This window comes from Mustela putorius, unplaced genomic scaffold (assembly GCF_011764305.1).
Source record: "Mustela putorius furo isolate JIRA1106 unplaced genomic scaffold, ASM1176430v1.1 tig00004007_pilon_pilon_pilon, whole genome shotgun sequence".
NCBI lineage: Eukaryota > Metazoa > Chordata > Mammalia > Carnivora > Mustelidae > Mustela > Mustela putorius.
The window spans coordinates 14,934,094-14,953,825 of record NW_025422145.1 but is presented as its reverse complement, the minus strand read 5'-3'; the positions used below and the strand labels follow the sequence as shown (position 1 = coordinate 14,953,825).

The 19,732-nt window shown below is 64.3% G+C and overlaps 3 protein-coding genes across 9 annotated transcripts; 1 reads left to right on the top strand and 2 right to left on the bottom strand.

Moving 5' to 3' along the window:
• The first annotated feature begins 2,621 nt into the window (after window positions 1-2,621).
• LOC101678227 (mesothelin) lies at window positions 2,622-7,489 on the top strand. Of its 2 annotated transcripts, none has more exons than XM_013055301.1 (11): window positions 2,622-2,669; window positions 4,423-4,510; window positions 5,027-5,070; window positions 5,179-5,278; window positions 5,537-5,715; window positions 5,799-5,954; window positions 6,061-6,203; window positions 6,280-6,407; window positions 6,689-6,783; window positions 7,026-7,212; window positions 7,285-7,489. In XM_013055301.1, exons 1-11 carry the CDS (start codon window positions 2,637-2,639, stop codon window positions 7,371-7,373), a joined length of 1,242 nt encoding a protein of 413 aa, XP_012910755.1. In that variant the 5' UTR covers window positions 2,622-2,636; the 3' UTR covers window positions 7,374-7,489. The 2 variants fall into 2 exon arrangements, with proteins under 2 accessions (XP_012910755.1, XP_012910756.1); XM_013055302.2 differs by lacking the exon at window positions 2,622-2,669 and adding an exon at window positions 4,231-4,349.
• A 268-nt stretch (window positions 7,490-7,757) lies between these two features.
• LOC101677744 (mesothelin-like protein) lies at window positions 7,758-15,599 on the bottom strand. Of its 3 annotated transcripts, none has more exons than XM_045072159.1 (15): window positions 15,115-15,599; window positions 14,367-14,451; window positions 14,039-14,159; window positions 13,072-13,192; window positions 12,170-12,255; window positions 11,882-12,008; window positions 11,608-11,798; window positions 11,251-11,341; window positions 10,904-11,045; window positions 10,406-10,599; window positions 10,179-10,334; window positions 9,982-10,109; window positions 9,126-9,429; window positions 8,621-8,876; window positions 7,758-8,207 (listed from the first exon to the last, which is right to left on the bottom strand). In XM_045072159.1, the coding sequence occupies exons 2-15, from the start codon at window positions 14,380-14,382 to the stop codon at window positions 7,954-7,956; spliced, it is 2,187 nt and encodes a 728-aa protein (XP_044928094.1). In that variant the 5' UTR covers window positions 14,383-14,451; window positions 15,115-15,599; the 3' UTR covers window positions 7,758-7,953. The 3 variants fall into 3 exon arrangements, with proteins under 3 accessions (XP_044928094.1, XP_012910753.1, XP_012910752.1); XM_013055299.2 differs by lacking the exon at window positions 15,115-15,599 and having other exon boundaries at window positions 9,126-9,220; window positions 9,299-9,429; window positions 14,367-14,565; XM_013055298.2 differs by lacking the exon at window positions 15,115-15,599 and having other exon boundaries at window positions 14,367-14,565.
• Window positions 15,600-17,046: 1,447 nt separating this feature from the next.
• On the bottom strand, window positions 17,047-19,406 carry RPUSD1 (RNA pseudouridine synthase domain containing 1). 4 transcript variants are annotated; one of them, XM_004750832.3, is made up of 5 exons: window positions 19,225-19,406; window positions 19,006-19,129; window positions 18,772-18,877; window positions 18,558-18,659; window positions 17,047-18,120 (listed from the first exon to the last, which is right to left on the bottom strand). In XM_004750832.3, exons 1-5 carry the CDS (start codon window positions 19,404-19,406, stop codon window positions 17,723-17,725), a joined length of 912 nt encoding a protein of 303 aa, XP_004750889.1. In that variant the 3' UTR covers window positions 17,047-17,722. The 4 variants fall into 4 exon arrangements, with proteins under 4 accessions (XP_004750889.1, XP_004750890.1, XP_044928097.1 ...); XM_004750833.3 differs by having other exon boundaries at window positions 18,772-18,874; XM_045072162.1 differs by having other exon boundaries at window positions 19,006-19,116; window positions 19,225-19,363.
• Window positions 19,407-19,732: the final 326 nt, after the last annotated feature.

Here is a 19,732-nt window from a genome sequence, read left to right as displayed (position 1 = left end):
AGACACTGCATTTTGTTATCTTCCTGTGAAGACACTGGATGCTTTTGTTTTGCGGCAATGAACATACTTAGGCTTGCGCTATGAGGTCTGCACACCCTGAGGGGTTAGAGTTCCATCTCAGTATCCCCTGCATATGCATGACTCAGGGGGCAGCAGGAGTCTTTGGTAGAGTTCAATCACAGAATCTGGGTCCCCTTCTCTGGCACTTTCCCTTCCAGAGTTCTCCACTCATTCTCTGGTGTCTGCTTATCCTGGGTTCTTTCCTCCTTTGCCTGGAAAAATGGGGGGTTGGGAGATTCTCCAGGAGCCTGAGAGCTGGGACCAGTGCCACCTCGCCTCTGGCTGTTTTCAGGGTAAAGCTACACACATGGAAATCTCCTCCTCCAGGCGTCAATTCCCCTTCAAAATCTACTGACTTTTGTTCATTTCCCTGAACCTTCGGGGATTTGTTTATTTTTACGTTTTGTCCAGAATGTTTTAGTCGTTATCTAAGGGTGAGACTTTTTTTTTTTTTAAAGATTTTATTTATTTATCAGAGAGAGAGAGGGGGAGAGAGCGAGCACAGGCAGACAGAATGGCAGGCAGAGGCAGAGGGAGAAGCAGGCTCCCTGCTGAGCAAGGAGCCCGATGTGGGACTCGATCCCAGCATCCTGGGATCATGACCTGAGCCGAAGGCAGCTGCTTAACCAACTGAGCCACCCAGGCGTCCCGGGTGAGACTTTTTTTTAAGGCATATACTCCCCTGCTGACTTCTCAGGGGAGATTTGATTGATAAATTGATTGATAAATTGATTTCTCGTACCAGTCAGCTTTTGAATTCTGTTTGAATTGCCATTTGGCTGGGCTGCGTATAATAGGAAGCCCGGCCCACAGAAGAAGATGAGACCCAGGCATCTGTCTCTGAACGACTTAGCAAACAGAAGCCTTTATAGATATGTAATGCAGAGACAGGCTCTCCACAGGGAATTCTGGTGACAAAATTATTGCAGGAGCTGGAGGGAGAGCAGGGAGCCACGGGGGGACATTGGCTTCAAGGGTGTACTACGAGACTGTGGTCCACCGCTGGCACCCAGTGTGCAGATGCCAGCATCTGGCCAGATCAGAGGCTCATGTTTTCTGTCCTCACTGGCCAGTGCCATGGCCACAAGAAGGTGGCTTCTACCTCCCATCAATACCAGTGTTGGGGGCTGGCAGGTTCCCACTGGCCCCACCACCATGGAGGGCAGTGCTGGGTGCCTGCTGGAGCTCACTCTGATGCGGATTTGCCTTCTGTGACCCCCTGGGCTCACATCCAAGACCCTCCCACTACCAGCGATGTCTGGGTCACGTTGCTGTGAGCCTAGAACTCGCTCCAAGAGCTCCCACTCTGGCCAATGCCCCGGGGAGTCACGCCCTGGCTGGGCAGCCACCACCCAATCTGCTGACCTCGGGCTGGTGGGGTGGCCTGCAGACACCCTGCCCCAGCCCCAGCTGGGACGCCACACCCTTGCTCTGCCTCATGGTCCCGGCCACTCTGCTCCACTGAGTCTCTTTTCTTGGGGGGAGAAATGGGAGTATGCACGCTGGTGAAGGGAGGCCTCGGCTCGCAACGTGTGCCCGGTCCAGGCCCGGCGGGAGCTGCCACCCTAACCGTAGAAAGGCTGGGCTGGGGCAACGCTCAGCCCTGGGCACCCCACCTCCGGGGGCTCCTCGCAGGGTCTCCACCGGCACATTCCTGCAGCCTGGCAAGGCCTCATTGGTCTCCCATACAGACCTGGGGGGCTGCCAGCTTTTGACCACCTCACTTCCAAGCTGAGGCCAAGGCAGGGAGGCTCAGGGTCGGCCCATCACCCTGAAACAGTCACTGACCTGGGGGTACTGGGGGATTGTCCCAGGGGCCTCCGGGGACCCACCCCAGTGTTCAGCATCACGAGGAGCTTACCACGGCTGCCTCCATGTGGGGCAGGGACAACGGCTCATTCGGGGTCTGGCATTCCTGGGGAGGTGAGGGGGTCGTGTCCATCAGCACTCCTGGCACCTCCAACCAAGAAGGTCTGCATGGGAGCAGGGATTAGCCAAGGTTCATCCAGGGACCTACATGGGAGGGACTGGGTCACCCCCCCAGAAGCGGCCCAGGGGGCAACTGTGCCCCGTGCCACCTTAGATGCCCCTCCCTTGGTCCTCATGGACCTTGGGGAGTGCCGAAGACAGCCCCCACCACCCCCTGCCAGCTCTGCTCCCACAGCAGTGCCCTCAGGTCGCCTCTGCCCCAGCCCGGAACGCTTGGCCGTGCTTCGTGACCCTGGGCCGGCTGCAGAGCCTCTCTGTGCTTAGGGCTGACCATATGACCAGGAGGCCAGCACCCTAAGCCAGTCATCTGCTCCCTGCCCACTCTTGCCAGAGGGTCCTGAGCTTGGGAGCGTGGCCTGACTTCCGTCCCTTGAGGGCCAGACCTCAGGGGGTCGGGCTGGGCTGGGCGATTCTGCAGGGGGAGGCCTGCCAGCCTTAGGAGCTCAGGACTCCTGGCTGGGGAAGGAGCCGGCATGACTATCACAGACACAGCCACCTCCACTGCACGCTGCATGCAAGGTAGGCGCAGGCAGGCGGGGGCAGGGCCTGAACCCTTCCAGCACCAGCGCATCCCCCGGGTCTGAGTGATGCCAGCATGCCGCGGGCCCTCAGGAGACCAGGTGGGTGCCAGCCACGGAGGACTTGGGGTGAGAGATGGGACCATCCCTGATGCCTTCTCTATACTGCCCCTGCTGTGATCCACGAACCTGGCTTTTATTTTTTTTTTTACTTACTTATTTGACAGACTGAGAGACCAGAAGCTGGGGAGGGGGTTAGAGGCAGGGGGAGAGGCAAGCTGTCCCCCGAGCAGGGAGCCGATCGAGGGGACTCGATCCCAGAACCCTGAGATCACGACCCGGGTCGAAGGCAGAAGCCCAACCCACAGAGCCCTCCAGGCGCCCCTAAGCTGGCCTTTTTAAGAACCGACACAGGACAGAGAAGGACACCTCCCCGCAGCCGTGACCAATGAGACACAGCGTGGGTTAGTGGCTGTTTCCAGGTCACACGCAAGCGCGGGCTCTCCAGGCTGGTAGAAACAGACTTGAAACGGCAGGTCAGCTGCAGGCCACTTGGGAAGCTGGAGCTGCAGGACAGCTGACCTGCCTCTGTGGCGCCCGCTGGCCCTCCCGGGGGTGGGGAGGTGAAGGATGCAGATTCCATGGCCCACAGTGGCCTGCAGACGCTCCCAGGACGCCCCCACCCGTGGTGCTGGGGGTTCCCTGGTGACATGCGGCTGGGGAGAGGGCTGTGGGGGACCGCAGGGGGAGGCACAGTTCTTGCCTGGCCTCCTCCATCCAGGGGCTGGGGCCTCACCCCGCTGACCCTTCTCTGGTCTGGGGGTCTGGCTTCCTCCCACCTCCTTGGGAGCCTGGTGGGGGAGGGGAGAGGGCTCCTCTGGGGCCACTCCCCTGGACATTCCCTGAGGGCTAGGCTCTCTGCCCAACTGAAAGGAGCTGCCTCCTCGCTTTCTGAGCTGGGTGGAGCTGATACAGGCTTGGGAGGAGGCCTGCAGGGAGGGGATGTCTCCGCTCTACCCAGCCAGGGGCAGCCTCCCAGTCTGGGCCTCCCTGGTAGGGGGGAGTGCAGGGCTGCTGAGGTCTCCTGCAGGCCCCTGCTCTTCCCCGCCCTGCCCTGGGACCATACTCCCTGGAGAGCGGCCCCCTCTGACCACCCCCCCCCCAGCAGCCAGCGAGGCCTCCTAAACTCCACTCCAGAAACGCATGGTGGGAGGGTCTTCCCAGAATGCCTTTCCACCCACTGCCCCGCTCAAGGGACTGACCCGTAGGAAGGGGCGTCCCACTCACGGAGGCCTCTGTTTTGGGAGTGACGTCAGAAGGGAAACCAGGAATGCAGGGGGCCCCACCAGCCTCGTCCACCTGGGCCATGGGAGGGGCAGGATGGGAAGGAGACAATGGCTGTGTCCCAGGGAGTGAGGAGGAGTCACTCAGCCCTGTGCCCAGCCCTGGTGTAAATGGGGAGACTGAGGCCAGCCTAAACCAGAAGTGGCCCTACCTTCTTGCGCCAAACTCTCCCTCCTCGCCCTGCCCTGTGGGCAGAGGGGACAGACACCAGCCACCAGCGGCCCTCCTGGGCTCTCACAGCTGGGGGCCTGGCTGACTCAGTCTCAACACCCGGGCAGGAGGGGCCGGTTTCCCGGAGGCGGCAGGGCGGGCCAGGTAGATTGGTTGGTCTTGAGAGCAGGGCTGGAGGCCCTGTAGACGCCGCCCACAGGGGCCTGAGAAGGTTCCATCCGGGAATCTGACACCCTCTAGCCCCATAAGGCCCTGCACTGGCCCAGGGCAAGTGGGGGCAGGGCGTGGGGTGGGTGCCCCGTCCAAGAGGTAAGGATATCAGACTGGTTCTTCTCCACAGACTATGGCCATGCGAACCGCCCAGCCCGCCTGGGGGTCCTGGGGCACCTCCGCCGGCGGCAGCCTCCTGCTCCTGCTTCTCAGCCTCGGTGAGTAACACGGGTGGGCTGTGGTAAAGTGTTGGGGGCCAGAGAGCATCAGACAGCACCCAAGGGGCCTTAAGGCTCTGCCTGCCCCACACCTCCTCCCTGGAGGCTGGCAGTGCCCACATGCCCACCCCACTCCCAGAAGGCTATTGTTCCAAATCTGGGCAGGTGCCCCGAGTCCCAGGTAGGCTGTCAGCCGTGTCTCTGCTCCCAGAGGTGGCTGCGTTCCTCCCTACCGCACAGCACTGGAAGCTGGGGGGGTGGGGTGGGAGGGTGAGGGGGGCTCAGGCCAAAGGGACAGTGTCCGTGACCTGGGTGTCTGATTGCCCTGAGCAGCGAGGTCTTAGGAGGAGGATGTGAAAAGGATGTAGGAGGCCTGAGCTCCCTGGGGTGGGGAAGGCTGTGACATCATGGGGTGCCGAGTCTGTGAGGGCCAGCTTTGCCTCCTTCCTACCCAGGGTGGGGCACACCCAGGAGTCCCCCATCACCCCGTCAAACTTTGTGCCCCCTCCCCTGCAGGGTGGGCGTTTCCTTCCAGGGCCCAGGCTGCAGACTTGAGACTGGTAAGGTCCCTCCATGAAAAGGGAGGGCGGTGTCTGGTCCCGGGTGGGGGGAGGGGTCCTCGAACCCTGAGCCAGCACGACTCAGCCGCAACCCTGCTCTGTCCTCAGGGTGTCATGACCCCATGGCTGCAGGGTACCTCCCGGGTCTTGTCCTGGTGGCGACCTGAGCTATCTGTCGTCCTCTCGCGGGACCGGAGGGACACAGACAGTAAGCAGGACACCCTGCCCTGCTGGCTGTTGGGAGACGTGGGGCTGGGGGTAGTGTAGTGGGGTCACACTTGCCCACACATCTGGGGCCCTTCCTGGCTGCACGGCTTGCTTGGAGAGTGGACAGAATGACTCCATTTTGCTGATGTGTAAACTGAGGCCTGGAGGGGGTCCTGCGTTCCTCAGGGTCTCGGCGAGGTTTGGGAGGAGGAGGTTGACTAGAGAAGTTCAGCCCCTGATCCCTGGCCTGCTCCTGCAGGCAAGGTCTGCCCGCCCTCGAGGAAGGCCCACGTGATAGATGAAAACCTTGTCTTCTACGAGGAGTGGGAGCTGGAGGCCTGTGTGGATGGGGCCCTGGTGGCCGCTCAGATGGACCGCGTGAACATGGTGCCCTTCACCTACCAGCAGCTGGACGTTTTTAAGCGCAAGCTGGACGAGGTAGCTCAGGCCTGCCCGCCGTGCTGCACTTTCTCGGGCAGTCAGGGCGCAGCCGTGGCCCTCACAGCCGCCGCCCTGGGTAGTTCTACCCACAGGGCTACCCCGAGTCCCTGACCCAGAACCTGAGCTACTTCTTCCTCGAGCTCAGCCCCGCGGACATCCGCAAGTGGAACGTGACATCGTTGGAAACCGTGAAATCTCTTCTTCAAGTCAGCAAAGGGCAGAAGAGGGACGCTCAGGTAGCGGACAGCTGCCCGGGAGGGAGCAGGTGGGGGGATGGGGTGCAGGCCCCTGGGGGACGTCTTTCTCCCAGCCCCGAGACTCCTCCGTGGCCTCCTTCCGCAGGTGGCTGCCCTGATCGCCCGCTATGTGGCGGGAGGGGGCAAGCTGGACCAGGCCACCCTGGACATGCTGGCCACCTTCAGGCCCGCATACCTGTGTTTCCTCAGTCTGGAGCAGCTGCGCTCCGTGCAGCACAGCGTCCTTTGGTGAGTCCCAGGGGCCTGCCGGGAGGGGTGGGCATGCGCTCCCGGCTCACCACCCGGTCCCATGCTGCCTCCCCAGGGCAGCCGGGCCCCAGGACCTGGATGCATGCCACCCTCTGCAGATGGCCGTCCTCTATCCCCGGGCCCGCACTGCCTTCCAGACTGTGAGTGGGCCTGAGTACTTCTCGAGGATCAAGCCCTTCCTGGGTGAGCCAGGGAGAGCCCCTGGGGGGCGAGAGGGCCCAAGCTGCCCACACAGGTACTGCCGGGGTCTTGCCTCACGAGGCTGCTGCTGTTGGTGTGACTGGTGATCAGCATGGCCCCTGCCCTCACACGCATGTGTCGGTTGAGGCCCTGTGAGTCCGAGCCCCCTCCAGCCTCTGCACCCACCCCAGGGAACCTGGGGCCTAGGAATTCCTTAGGGTTGGAGGATAAGACTGGGGGCTGTTGTGAGGTCTCACGCTTGGGGCCCCACTCCCCGTGAGCAGGTGGGGCCTCCACAGAGGACCTGAGGGCTCTCAGTAGTCAGAAGGTGAACATGGACGTGGCCACATTCCAGAAGCTGCAGACAGAAGCTGTGCTGGTACAGCGGGGGGGGGGGGGGGGGGGGGGGGGGGGGGGGGGGGGGGCCCAGGGGCTGGAGGTGGAGCCAAGGTGGGGGTGGGGCACTGCTGCCAGAGTGCCGGGGCTCAACTCGAAGTCTGGAGGGGCCAGGTTGGGTGTTCAAGCCCGGGGAAGTACTGGGAGGTCTGGACACAGCAGAGGTTGGCAGCCTTCTGGGGAAGAGGCCGGGCGACTCTGATGGCCCTCTGGGGACTCTTGCAGCCGCTGACCATTGCCGAGGTGCAAAACCTTCTGGGTCCAAACCTGGTGGGCCTGAAGGCGGAGCAGGAGAGGAGCCCCGTGCGGGACTGGATAGTCCGGCAGCAGCAGGATGACCTGGACAGTCTGGGCTTGGGGCTGCACGGTGGCCTCCCCAATGGCTACCTGGTCATGGACCTCAGGCTCCGAGGTGGGCTGGGGTGCTCCGCTGGGTGGGGCTGGGGCAGAGCCATGCAGGGCGCCTGAGTCACTCTCTCTGCAGAGGCCCTCTCAGGGGGCGCCCGCCTTGTGGGACCCAGAACAGTGCTCACTGCGATCCCCACTCTGCTCCTGGCTCTGATCCCCAAGTGAGGCCACCGTCCTGGATGCAGAACATCCCCCACACCGTGACGGCCTGCCTGGTCCACCCTGCCTGATCCACCCCAAGGGGACTGGAGTTCAATAAAAGGCCCCTGTCCTTCCCTGCAGAGCTGGCCTGTGTTGTTCTGAGGACCAGGAGGGGAGGCCCAGCCCGGAGTTGGAGTTCCTCCTGTTTGCACTTGGGAATGGGGAGGGGAGTGGCCCTCAGGGCCCTCCTACCACTGTTTCCATTCCCAGGGCCTTCCTTCCAAGGCCAGGCGGACACTGAGGGTGGCTTCTGGGGACAGAGGCCAGGAGGTGCAGGTGGAAGTCCTATTCCCTGCTAGGAGGGTCTCTGCCCCTCCTGGGGCTCAGGGCAAAGGGATGCAGGCAGGATTGTCACCTTGTCTTTTATTCAAATCAGTCATCAAGGCCCCCTCCCCCGTACCAGTTCTTCATCCTGAGGGAGGCCAGAGGATTGGGGCAGCATCTCTGCCACCTGTATGGGGCTGGCCACAGCATGGGCCCAGGTCGTCATTCCAGCTCCATGTCCTGGAAGCTGGGTATGAGTGGGGACCAGCCCTGTTGGCCCCTAGGAAGTGGGACATGGCCAGGTCCTCTGGCCCTGGAGCCTGGGTGGGGGCCTGAGCAGGTGTCTAGCTCCACCTTCCAGCCCCAGTTTCTCTGCCTGTGGCGCTGGGCCAGCGCTGTCTTTGGAGGCCTTGGTGCAGGTGCCCTGGGAGCAGTCCTGGCTGGGCCCCGGGATGCCCCAGTACAGCAGCCACAGGAGGCCTGAGGGCAGGGCTGCAGCGAGTAGCCAGTATTGCAGGTGGGCTGGTGCGCTGCCTGTAGGTGGGACGTGGATGAGCACCATCAGGCCCAGCTGGGAGCCCCCCTGGCCTGGGCTGCCTTCCCTGTGTGCTTCCACGGGCAGGAAGGCCAGTGGGGACTGCTCCGAGGCTGCTGCTGCAGGCCCTGAAAGGCATCTCAAAGCTTGTCCCACCCCCACTTTCTGGTGCTCAGCAGGTGTTGGAAGAGGGGACTTGGTCCTTCAGTAACTCAGCAGCCAGTGAGGGCTGAAGCGAGGGTCACCCAGATGTCACCCAAGGAGGCAAAGGGAGGAGAGCTGGCCAACAGAGTAGGAGGTTGGGTGCAAGATGCGGAACTGGGGGCAGTCGGGGGTCTGCAGAGACCCTGGGCAGACGGGGCCAGGCAGAGACAGGGGAGCCCACGATGGGGAGGCCGGGTCTGGGGCATACCGGAAGTGGGGGCGTTGTTCCCCCGCTGGCCCGAGGTGGGGGCTAGATGGGACACCCAGGGAGTGGTGTCCGGGATTCCCGTGGTGGAGCGGGCCGGGCCGGTGGGGCCGGCAGTGTCTGTGTCCAGGCCCAGCTCTCCTAGGGCCGAGGTGTTGAGGCTGCGGAGCCAGGAGCTGATGGTGGGGTGGCTGCGGGCCTTCTGCAGGTCCCCCACATTCTGGCCCAGCAGGGTGGTCACATTGCCGACACTCAGGCTCTGCAGGGGGAGGGGGGGCTGTGGGGGCAGGGCCGGAGGGTCCCTCGGCAGCCGGCTTGGGGGCAGAACCCGGCAGGGCACTACTTAACTGAGGAGCGAGCACAGGGGTGAGGCTTGGCAGAGCAACCTGGGGTTCACCACACACCTCTGACTTTGGGATACTTGGGGCCTGCAGATTGTGACAGCGGCCTCCCCTAGTTTGGCAGCCCCCTGCCCCCATGCCCCAGACAGGCCACCCCGGGGGCACACCTGCAGCACTCGGGGGTTCAGGTTGGTGAAGGTGTCGATATCCATGGAGACGTTGGCCTGGGCCAGGTGCCGCAGCTCCTCCACGGGGGCCCCTCCTGGGGGCAGGCAGCGGTCAGAGGACGGGGCAGGGGGCCTCTGGGACAGGGGGGCCTGCACACAGGGGAGGGTCTCACCGAGGTAGGGGCGCATGAAGCGGTAGTAGCTAGCTGTGTTCCTGGTGCTGCCAAAGGCCTCGCGGGCTTTGGTGTAGAGTGCGTCCTTCCGGCTCTGCGGGCAGGAGGAGATATCCAGGGCCCCAGCCCGCCTGGGGGAGGGGGAGGCTGGTGGGCGGACTGGGCGCCCCTCGTGCTCCTGGCCTGTCCCCACCACAACTTTCCTCTTGCCCTCTGTACCACGCGGAACAGGGTACCCCCAAAACTCACACCTGCCCGAAACCTCAACACAGAGCCTCTCCTATTTGTAGATTTTGTGATGAAGTCGACATTGCAGTGAATTAGTGCGGCCCGAAGTCCAGGAACTGGAGCAGAGAAGGGACTCTGCACCCAGGCACCGAGGGGAAGGCTGTGTGGCCGTGGAGGCCGAGGCTGGGGCGTGCGTCCCCCGGCCCCGGGCAAGGCCGAGGAGTTCCGGCAGCACCCCACGCAGGATGCACCTCCCCTGCAGGTTTCAGAGGGAGCCTGCCCTAGGACCCCTCCATTTCAGGTTCCTGGTGTCTAGAGCGCGGGAGAATTTCTCTTGTTTTAAATCTCTCGGATTGTGGTACCTGGTTGTGCAGCGCTGGGAACCTACCACACCTCAGGCCGAGCCCCTCCCTCCTTGGCTGAGCCGACGATGGGCGCATCCCCGGCTGGCTCACCGGAACTCCACTGGCCTGATGGCCTGGATCTGCCGGGCACTCATCCAGCAGAGACGGGAGCCCCCGATGGCCATGAGCAGGGCGCTGGTGATGGTGCCATTGTGGTCCAGGTATTTCTGTAGGACAGCCTGCAGGCAGGGCCCAGGTCAGCGGGGCCAGGGGCGGCGCACCCCCACTGCCCCCTGTGCTGCCCTCACCTCGGTCTGGTTCTCCAGGGCCACGTCTGAGGCCAGCAGGGCCACGACCGTGTCCCTGGACGTGATGTTCCACTGGCTGATCTCTGAGCGGGAGTAGAGGTAGACCAGCGAGGTGATGAGTCGTAGCTGCTCCTCGGGGACACCGTGTGGGTATACCTGGGTGGGCGGGAGGGTCAGGCCGGGCTGGGCACCTGCCTGCCGCCCCCCGCAGCCGGTCTGTAGCGCACCCGAGCCAGCTTGGCCTTGACGACGCGCTGGCACTCTGCCGGGAGCGGGTGCTGTAGGAGCGGGTCCAGGTTGGCCTGGAGCACGTGGCTCCCCAGGCAGGACTCGAGCTGCATGCAGTCGTAGCGCACCAGGAAGAGGTCGTCGAGGAGTGTGGCCGCCGTGATGTCCCCACGGACGCAGGGTCTCCTTGCATCTGGGGGAGGGGTGTGGGTTTTGAGCTGACCTTTGCTGACTTTGGGCCCGGCCTCACTCCTAACCTCAGCCTGCCCTTGACTCCCTCCTGAGCTTGACCTCTAGCTGAGAACCTGGCTCAGACCAGAGAGTCAAGCCTGCCCTTGACCCTGACCTTGACCCACCCCAGGCTGGATGCAGACCCCCCCGGCCTGCCCAGGAGGTCCAGCAGCAGGTGGGACAGTCTTTTGAGTGCCCACCCCCCAGGGTTAGGAGTCCAGGGCAGGGGAGGGACAGCATTCCCTGGCGCTGGTGGCCACACTGACCTGTGCCCCGCTTGGGTCGAGAGGACACTGACATGGCCTTGGCCTTGAGAAAGCCTGTGACGAAGCGCCTGGCATTGCCCTGGCTGAGCTGCCCAGCTCGGTACGTGGCCACCATGCTGCTGAAGAAGGCCAGGCCCACGGCCTGGCCAGGGGGGCATAGAGACTCCATGCCCAGGGAGGGGCTGCCAGGCGCCGCCTGGTGCCTCGTCCCGTCCCACAGATGGAAACCCTGGGGCAGGGAGGGACTGGGGACACTGGACAGGCTGGCGGAAGGTCGGCTGGATGCCCCTGTCCTTGTGCACAGCCACCTGACACTCCTCCCCCACCCCCACTGCAGAGCTTCCTACCTCCTGCACCTGCACCCACAGGCTGGAGCTGATGTAGCTGGCCAGGGCTCCCAGGGCCTGCAGCCCCTCCAGGTTCCAGGAACCGGGAGGCCTGGTGTGTGGTAAGGGAGCACCGGGTTAGGGTCAGGAGCAGAGCCCAGACCCCTGGAGGCAGCCAGCCCCTCCCTGAGCACCCAGTTTTCAGGGCCTGCCTACTGGGGACACCTCCTACCCCAGGCATGGGGGCAGGGGAACAGGGGGGTCTAGAGGGTGGTGGGACCCTGAGGCTGTGCAAGGTCAGCAGGATGGTAGACATTAGGGGTCTCTAGGTCGTCTCGAGGAGGGGCGGCCTGGGTGGAGGCACCGGACCCAGCCTACCCCAGCACGGTCTTGCCACCGGCCAGCAGCGAGTTGAGGGCAGCTTGCTGGGGGGCTGTCAGCTGGTGGCAGCGCTGCAAGTTCTCCAGCACATGCGGGTCTGCGGTTTCAATGCGGGACGCGTGCATGTCACACACCAGGGCCCCAAGGAGCAGCAGGTCCAAGGCATTGAGCCGTCGGTGGGGTGCTCCCTGCCACACAGCGGGTCAGCATGAGCCGGCCCTGTGCCTGTCTGCCCTCCCCCGTCCCGTCCCAGCCTGCCCGTCATGCCTACCAGACAGGCCAAGGCCGTGTGCTGTAGGGCGGACCTCTGGTCTGGCAGGTTGGCAAGCAGCTCCGTGTCCCCCTGGGCGGCGCGGCGGGTGAAGGCCCGGCAGGTGGCTTCCCTTACCTGTGTCAGGCTGTGGGCAGGTTGGGGGGCTGTTGGGACGGTGGGGGCCACCCAAGGGTCATCCTCCGGGGTGGCCCAGATGTCCCTGGGGAGCTGGGGACCCTGGGACTCCGAAGGAGGCACTCTTAGCCTGTTACACTGGAATGCTGGGGGCTGGGGGGCAGCACTCACTTGTAGAAGAGCAGCAGGTTGGGGGGGTGGAGCTCGAAGTTGTCCTGGAGGCCGTGCCGTGTGGCCAGGTTGGCCAGGCAGCTGAGCTGGGCAAGGCAGTGGCATGTCACAGGCTTGGCCAGACCAGGGCCCACAGCCCCCATCTTTCTGCCGTCTTATCCTCGCCCTTGGCGTGGGGCCCTCCCTGTCTGCCTGGGCTCTGTCCCTGGACGCCCTGTGGTCTGCCCTTCTCAGGAGGCATCAGGGCCAGCCTGAAAGCCCCCCACCCCCCACGGCTCTCCATGGCTCAGTAATTTACCCCAGTGCTACCTCTTGCTTAGACTTTTTGTCTCATTGGACTTACTTTGGGGTTTTCAGATGTATTGCTAATTTCATACTAATTTTAGGACGAGGCAAAATAGTAGCTTTTCTTCCTTTTATTTCTTTAAACTCAGGGGCAGGTCGAGGTGGGCTCAGACCACATGGGAGAGGCCAGGAGGCTGGAAGATCCCCACAGGGCTCCAGAGGACCTGTCCCAGTGTGGGCACCATGTGCCACTAAAGGCAGGAAGCAGCCAGTGCAGGCCTGCTGGACAAGTCCTCATCCGAGCCAAGAATAGAAGTCAGGGGGTCTGCAGGTAATGGGCTGAGAAGTCCTGGAAATGGTCCCAAGTGGGCAGCATCATAGAGTCACCCAAGGGAGGACAAAACCAACCTCTGACAGCCACACTTGTCAGGGTCTATCCAGCAGCTGTGTCTCAGGTGCCCGGGAGGCTGGCCGGGTCTTGCGCCCCATCCCAGTCCCGTGGGCCCCCGCTGACCCCGTGTCCTTTGCTGGGCACGCCCTTCCTCCCCACCTGTCTCCGGCAAGTGTGCCCTCTCCCTCAGCACCCTGGCCCGCTCCCACCAGCCCCAGCTATTTACCTGCCAGGCCCTGAGGGGGACCTGCTGGGACGCCATCCCCTGGATGAGAGTGGAAAGCTGGTCCCGGGACAGCTGGCTGGCCGGCTGGCACCAGAAGCCGTGCAGGAGGGAGGTATTGGTGCTGGGCAGAAAGGGGACAGGCGGTGAGGGGTGGCATCGAGGTCAGCACCGCCAGCTCTGAGGGAGTGAGACACGGGAAGCGTGGCCCGTGGCCCCTGGGCACGTGCAGGACCACAGCTTCATTCTGTGCTCGCCCAGCAGGCACCAGGCTCCCCGTTGTGAGCAGGGCTTGGATGTGGCCTTGGCCTGGACTCGGGGTCCTGGCAGTCTCTGAGCTCAGGCGGGCCCCACTGTCCCTGTGATGGCTGAGGGCATGGAGGAGATGGGGCCTGAGCACCAGCTGGGGCACCGCAGCGGGCCTGGCCTCTGGGTCAGTGCCGCTCTCGGTGTGCCTCTATCTAACAGAGTCTGTGTGTGGGGAGGGCGTCCTCTGGGATGTCAGCCTGGGCCTCTGACTCTGCCTCATCAGTATCCAGATCAATCCATCCCTCGATGCCTCATCAGTGATCTCTAACCCTCCAGGAAAGTGAAGCGTGGCTGAGCCCACATGCGAGGCCCCAGCATAGTGGTTGGGAATGATAGAGTCTCTGGGACCTGGGAGAGCCACCCAGTCTTGGGGCAGAGGAAGAAACTGGAGAGGACTCGGCACAAGAAGTAACCACCCACCGGGCCAGAGAGCAGCAGAAGCTGTGAGGGGCTCGGGGACCCCGTCCAGCACGATGCCTGGGGACCCACTCCTGGCCACTCCTGGCCCACGTGGGTAGGTCTGATGCAGGACTCTGGAAGCTCCCAGCCGTCTCGGGGCAAGGTTGGTGAGTGATGGGGGCCCTGCCTCAGCTGTGCCCAGGCCGTTGGGTGTGGACCCCCCCCCAGAGGATCAGCTGCAGAAGCGTGACCTGGCACTCACCTGCCCCACAGGTCATCCCCGCTGGCCTCCAGCCCTCCCTGGGAGGAGCCCTGGGCCTGGGGACAAGAGCAGTGGGCTGTGAGCCACACGAGGAGGGCGAGGCCTGGGTTCACCTGACCACCTGGAACAAAATGGGCCGTGAGCAGCGTCCGGCCCCCCAGCACAGCTGGGCACCACCTGCTGGGGGCGTCCTTCAAGGGTCGGCCGGGGGCTCCCTGGGTCCTAGGAGAGGCCTAGGATCACAGATGGTCCTGATACCTCCGGGGAGCCTGGCTGTGGGACCCACCCCCCAAGGGTCTAAGATGCCCCTTGGTGAGGGCTGCCTCACCTGCTCGGAGACCCATGGCCGTGCGGTGTGCACTGCTTGTCCTGGCAGAAAGATGTGGGGTCACAGGCGGTGGGTACAGGACAAGCTGGAGAGGAGACAGGAGGTGAGGCCCACCCATCACCATCCCCTATCCTCTGTGGCACAGGGCACAGAGAGGGAGGTGCCGTCCAGGGTCATAGAGGAAGGGCTCCCTGCAGCCCTGTCTCTTGTCTTTGGGGAGGGGCACAAACCCCACAAACAATGCCTCTTCGGAACTAAAGGGAGTGGCAAGAGGAGGGGCTGGGCCAAACCCCGGGGCCTTTCTTATCACGGGTCGGGGCCCCTGGGACCCGTAGCTTCGGTGTCTCCAGTAAACAGATCTCTTGACAGCTACTGGGGGGTGGTGGTGGTCCCAGGAAGTCCCTGCAGGCAGCTGCTGGTGGAGGCCTGGGGGCTCTCCAACCTGCCACCATTCCTGGGTGGCCTGGAAAGTCCTCTTCCCCTCTCAGGGCCTCAGACGCCCAGGCAGACCTGGCCTCCGGCCACAGCCCACACCACAGCCCCGCAGGCGGCCCAGCACAGTCTCCAGCTGGAGGCCTGAACTGTGAGGTGGTGTCCAGGTGCCTGAGGGGCTCTAGACTCTGCATGGGCCAGGATAGTTACTTTCCTCTGCAGGGGACAGAATGGAAGCCCCCCACCCAGGTTCACACCGAGATTGCCCCCTGGGTCCAGGTGGCAGCGGCCCCCCCCCCCGGCCCTCACTTCTCACCGGAGTGTGGAGACCATCTGCTGTGGAGGGAGGCTTCTCCTGTGCCCCGCAGTGGCTGTCCGATGGAGGGGGTGTGGGGGCCTAGGCCAGGTGCCAGGTGCTCCTGAAGACCCCAGTCCGCTGAGTATGTCAGCTGCCGCGGCCATGCAGGGTGGGGGCACCGGCCTTCCTGCTCCCCTCCATGGCTCACTGACACCCGGCCTGCCTGGCAGCCTGCTCCTGCAGCGACTCCTGCAGGGGAGGGTCCAGGTGTCAGGTGAGGCTGTCGTGCCCACCCCTGGGGGCCCCGAGCCCAGCAGACACCTGCTCTCCAGCCCTGGGGGAGCGGGAGGCTGAGCTCACGGTTGGCAGCCGCCCAGTGCACGCCCCTTCCCGCGGGGATGGGTCTGTGCCCCAAGGATCGGATGTGCCTTCGTATGCGTGTGTGTCTGCATCTGTCATGAGTGTTGGTGGTTTCGTGCACACACGTGTGCATCTGGGAGCACCTACTATGTGCATGCCTGATGCATGGTTTCCCTGCGGGATGCCAGTCACACGCGGCTCCAGCGTGGTACCTGGGTTCCGTGCCGCGTGTCCCGGTATCTGCCCTGTGAGCATGCGTGTCCCTACTCGTGTTTGCCAGGGGCTAAGAGGGGTGCAGGCTCCAGGCAGGTGGCCTCAGTGGCAAAGAGCTGTGCTGCACATGCCCTGGGGCCCAGGATGGGGGCAGCTCCAGCAGCGGGGGGTGGGGAGCCCTCTGAGGTCTTGTGGGAGGTGCCCGTCTACGCCAGGCAGGGCCAGGGGCTGGACGGGGCCAGGGGCAGGGCACTGAGTCCTGACTCTCCTCATCTCCTGGGAGGCGCGCAACTGGAGGAACCGAGCCTTGAGCCCAGGGACCCTGGTTTAGCTGCCAGCACCCCAAGTAGGGCTGCACGTGGCCCACAGCCCAGCAGACATGCTGACCAACAGCTGAGGACGGCTCCCCAGCCCTGGATGCCCCCACGGAAGTCCAGCTGGGTGGTACCCCACGAGCACACCTAACCCCCAGAGCTTGCCTGTCACCAGTCAGCCCCACACTGCCACCTGCAGTGTCCGTCTGGCCACACTTGCCTGAGGAAACTCGCCTTGCTGTCCTTGTCCAGGAGACCCTGCTCAGTTCCCACACCTTCCAAACCTTGCTCGCTCACAGCTAGGGTGTGTTTGGGGGCAGACAGGCCCGTGCGCACCCCATGTCTGTCTGGGCTCCACGGTCTCAGCCTAGAGGGCCCCAGGGCACTGGGAGACAGCCAATTGTAGGAAGCAAGAGCTGGGTCCGGCCTGCAGGTGGCTCTCTGGGTCCTGGGGGGCTCAAGGGTCTAAGCAGACATTTCAGGGGGGAGCAACAGGGCTGGGGGAGGGGCACATTCCCCAGCGGGACCTACCCCTATGCACTTTCCTGTCCTGCCTCCCTACCTTGGGGCCACCCATCTGTCCAGTCCTCCAGCTTCCCTGGGGTTTGCTCTGTGGGCCCCACCAGGCCAAGGTATCCAGACCCGTGTCCCCAGCTGGCCACGCCTCCCTCTGCTCTCTCCCAGGGCCACCCCCAGCCAGGAGTGCCCACCCTGCAGGGTAGCTGGTGTTCTCATGGTGGAGGAGCCTAAAGGGATGTGGGACAACAGCTCTAGGGAGGGACCCTGGTGAGAAGATGGGCGCTCCGCTGCTTTTGGCTTAGAGAGCTGGGATTTCTAGGAATGGGGCTGACCAGCTTCTGTCCTCTACCCAGAGCCCAGCGTCCGCACAGGCTGCACGTGCTCGCTGCACGGCGGGGGACGGACACACTAGCCAGGACCACGAGGTTCATCCCGGCTCCTGCTGGGAGGCCTAGGGCAGACACCCGTCCAGTGCAGGAAAGAAGACAGGGGTCTGGGGCCCCCAAAACCTCCCCATCGGATGGATTCACGGTCACTCATGAGGTCAGTCACTGAGTATTTATTCTGAGGCTCTGCAGCTCAGCTACAACTAGGCCGACACGGACATGACATTCGGAATGGAAAAGATGGGTGCTGGCCACCTCTGCCTGCTCCCAGCTGAAGCCTGAGGGCCCGGGAGAGGACCGAGGTGCGTGGCTCAGACCCTCCCCCAGGTGCCGCGTGGGTGGGGAGGCAGGGGCCCACAAGCAGAGTCTTCTAAGAGCAAAGGCATGAGGCAGCAGTGGCTGGGCAGGTGAGTCAGGGCTGCAGGTGGGGAGGACCCAGCCGGGAGCGGCCGACCGACACAGGAGGTCACAGTGGAGTAGAGCGGGGTGCTCAGAGGCCCGGGGCCAGGAGGAGGCGAGGCCCGACTGTGGGCTCTGTCTCTGAGACAGCGACCCTGGGCAGATCCATAAAACAAGAAGAGCGAAGCTTGGAGCCCGGAAGGCAGGCCTCGGTTTCCCCTCCCGGGGAGGGCAGGTGCTTGGGAAGAGCCCACCTCCGAACTCCTGGCGGCCTGGCACCCCCTGCTGGCCCTGCCCGTCTCTCCGGGTCTAGTTGCTGCAGCCAAGGCCTCAGGCTCCATCCACAGCAGCTGCACACAGGGACAGCCCCTACCCAGGATGGGCCCCGCAACCCCGATCGCCCTGGTGGGCCCGGCCTGCCACTCCCAGCTGCTCTCAGTTGTCCGGCTCCAGAGTCCACTCTGACAGCCACTGAAGGCAGGAGGCCCGCTGTGCCTCTGTCTCGGGGGGCTTGCTGGGGGGCATGGGAGGGCTGCAGGGCGCAGGGCTCCCTTCTGTGGGACCAGGGTCAGGAGCAGTCCTCAGGACCTGGACGAGCTGGTCCAGGGACTGCACCAGGGTGTGGGGGCTCCAGCAGGCGTCGAGGGCCGGCACGAAGGGGTCCGGTGTGCAGGCCTCCACGCACTCCGTGTGCGTGGGGATACGCAGATAAAAAGCGTGCAGCATCATGCGAAAGGGCTGGTCTTCTTGGTCCAATGCCTGCCCGTAGGTCAGGTCCCCCACGACGGGATGGCTGAGGGCACTGCAGTGTACACGAAGCTGGTGCGTCCGGCCTGGGTGGGGGGGGGGCAAGGGGATTGGTAGGGTGGGGGTGCCATGCTGGGCCTGTCCCTCACCCACTCACGTCACCCCTAATGCTATCCCCCGTTGCCCTCTTCAAGCCCCACAAAACTCCTAGAAATGGCAGACCCTGATTCCCGTTACAGATAAGAAAGTCCAGAGCTCAGAAGAGGAGTCAGCCTCCAGATCGCTGCCTGTCGGGGAAAAGCCAGGTATGCTACAGACCCCCTGCAGCCTTCTAGGACAGCAAGCCGCAGGACGGGGTGGGGGCGGGTAGAGGGAAGTGGAAATGGTGGAGTGGCCCCAGGCAGGCTGCTGTGCCCCTGCGCCACCGCTTCCCCGAAGTCCCCAGGGGGAAGAGCACGTGGTGGGGTGGGGGAGCAGCCATTAGCAGCCTCAGAGCATCCTGCCTCCCTCGGCCCGGACACACCTGTGAGGGGCCGCAGCAGCACTTTGGAAACAGGGGCGCCGGCGTACAGCCCGTGCTCCAGGACCTCCAGCTCTGTCAGGCTCGGTTTCGGGTTCTCACAGCCTGTGGAAAGCAAGACGAGCTGTGAGGGCGGGCTGGACCTGCGCAGAGCCCAGCCCGCCCCAGCCCAGCTCACTCAGGGCCCCCACTGGGTGACAAGCCCCACCCTGCGTACCCTGAGTGCCCTCAATGCACATGGTGTGAGCACGACCCTCGGTGCTGTTCCTGCCGATGGCGTAGCTGATGGTCATCTGGTTCTCCTGCACGTGTCCCCGCACCTGCTGGGCAGAGACTCTCGATCTGCTCTCAGGGCTACCCACCACCTCCGGTGAGCCCACCTGGCACGGATGGCCTGCCGGAGAGGCTGAGGGTCAGAACTCCCGTCCCAGGGGGGCCAGTCAGGCCTTACCAGAGCTAGATAGGCCTTGGTGACGCGCCGCTCCTTGAAGCACTTGTAAGCGCGGCCGGCTGCCGCTTTGTTCAGGGCCACGCAGAGCGCCCCGCTGGTGGAGAAGTCCAGCTGGTGGCAGAATCTGACATGGGGCAGGGGGTCAGGCTGGCCAGACTGGGGGCGGCCGCTTCCTCCTGCCGCAGCGGCTGGGGGCTGTCGGGGCCCGCCCCCGCGTACCTGAACCCGTAGCAGGTGTCAGGATCCGCGAGCTCGGGGAAGCGGTGGCGTAGCTGCTTCTGGAGGGTGGGCGTCTCGCGCCACATCCGGCTGTCGATGCGCAGGTCCCAGTGCTTGTTCACCACAAGGAAGTCCCGGCTCTGGTACACCACCGACAAGCTCTCCGTGCGGCCCGCATCCATGGCGGTGGCCTGTGGCGCGGGGTCAGCGTGTGCAGTGGGGGCGCGCGGGGAGCCCGGCACCGACTCCTCAGAGTCCCAGGGTCGCGGCCGGCCGGGCACATGGCCCCGCTGTGCGTGCACCGCCAGACCCCGCTGCACGGCCGCCTCCGAGCGGGGACTGTGGCGCTGCCCCCGCCCCCCAGTCGCAGAGGCCGGGCCAGCCGTCCTGCGTCCGCGCCCCCGCTGCGGACCCCCGGGGACAGCGCGCCAACGTGCCGCGGGAGCCTGCGTCGCAGCGGGGAGGGGCAAGACCTTCCGCGCCCCCAGGGCCCGGGTGGGTCAGGTCA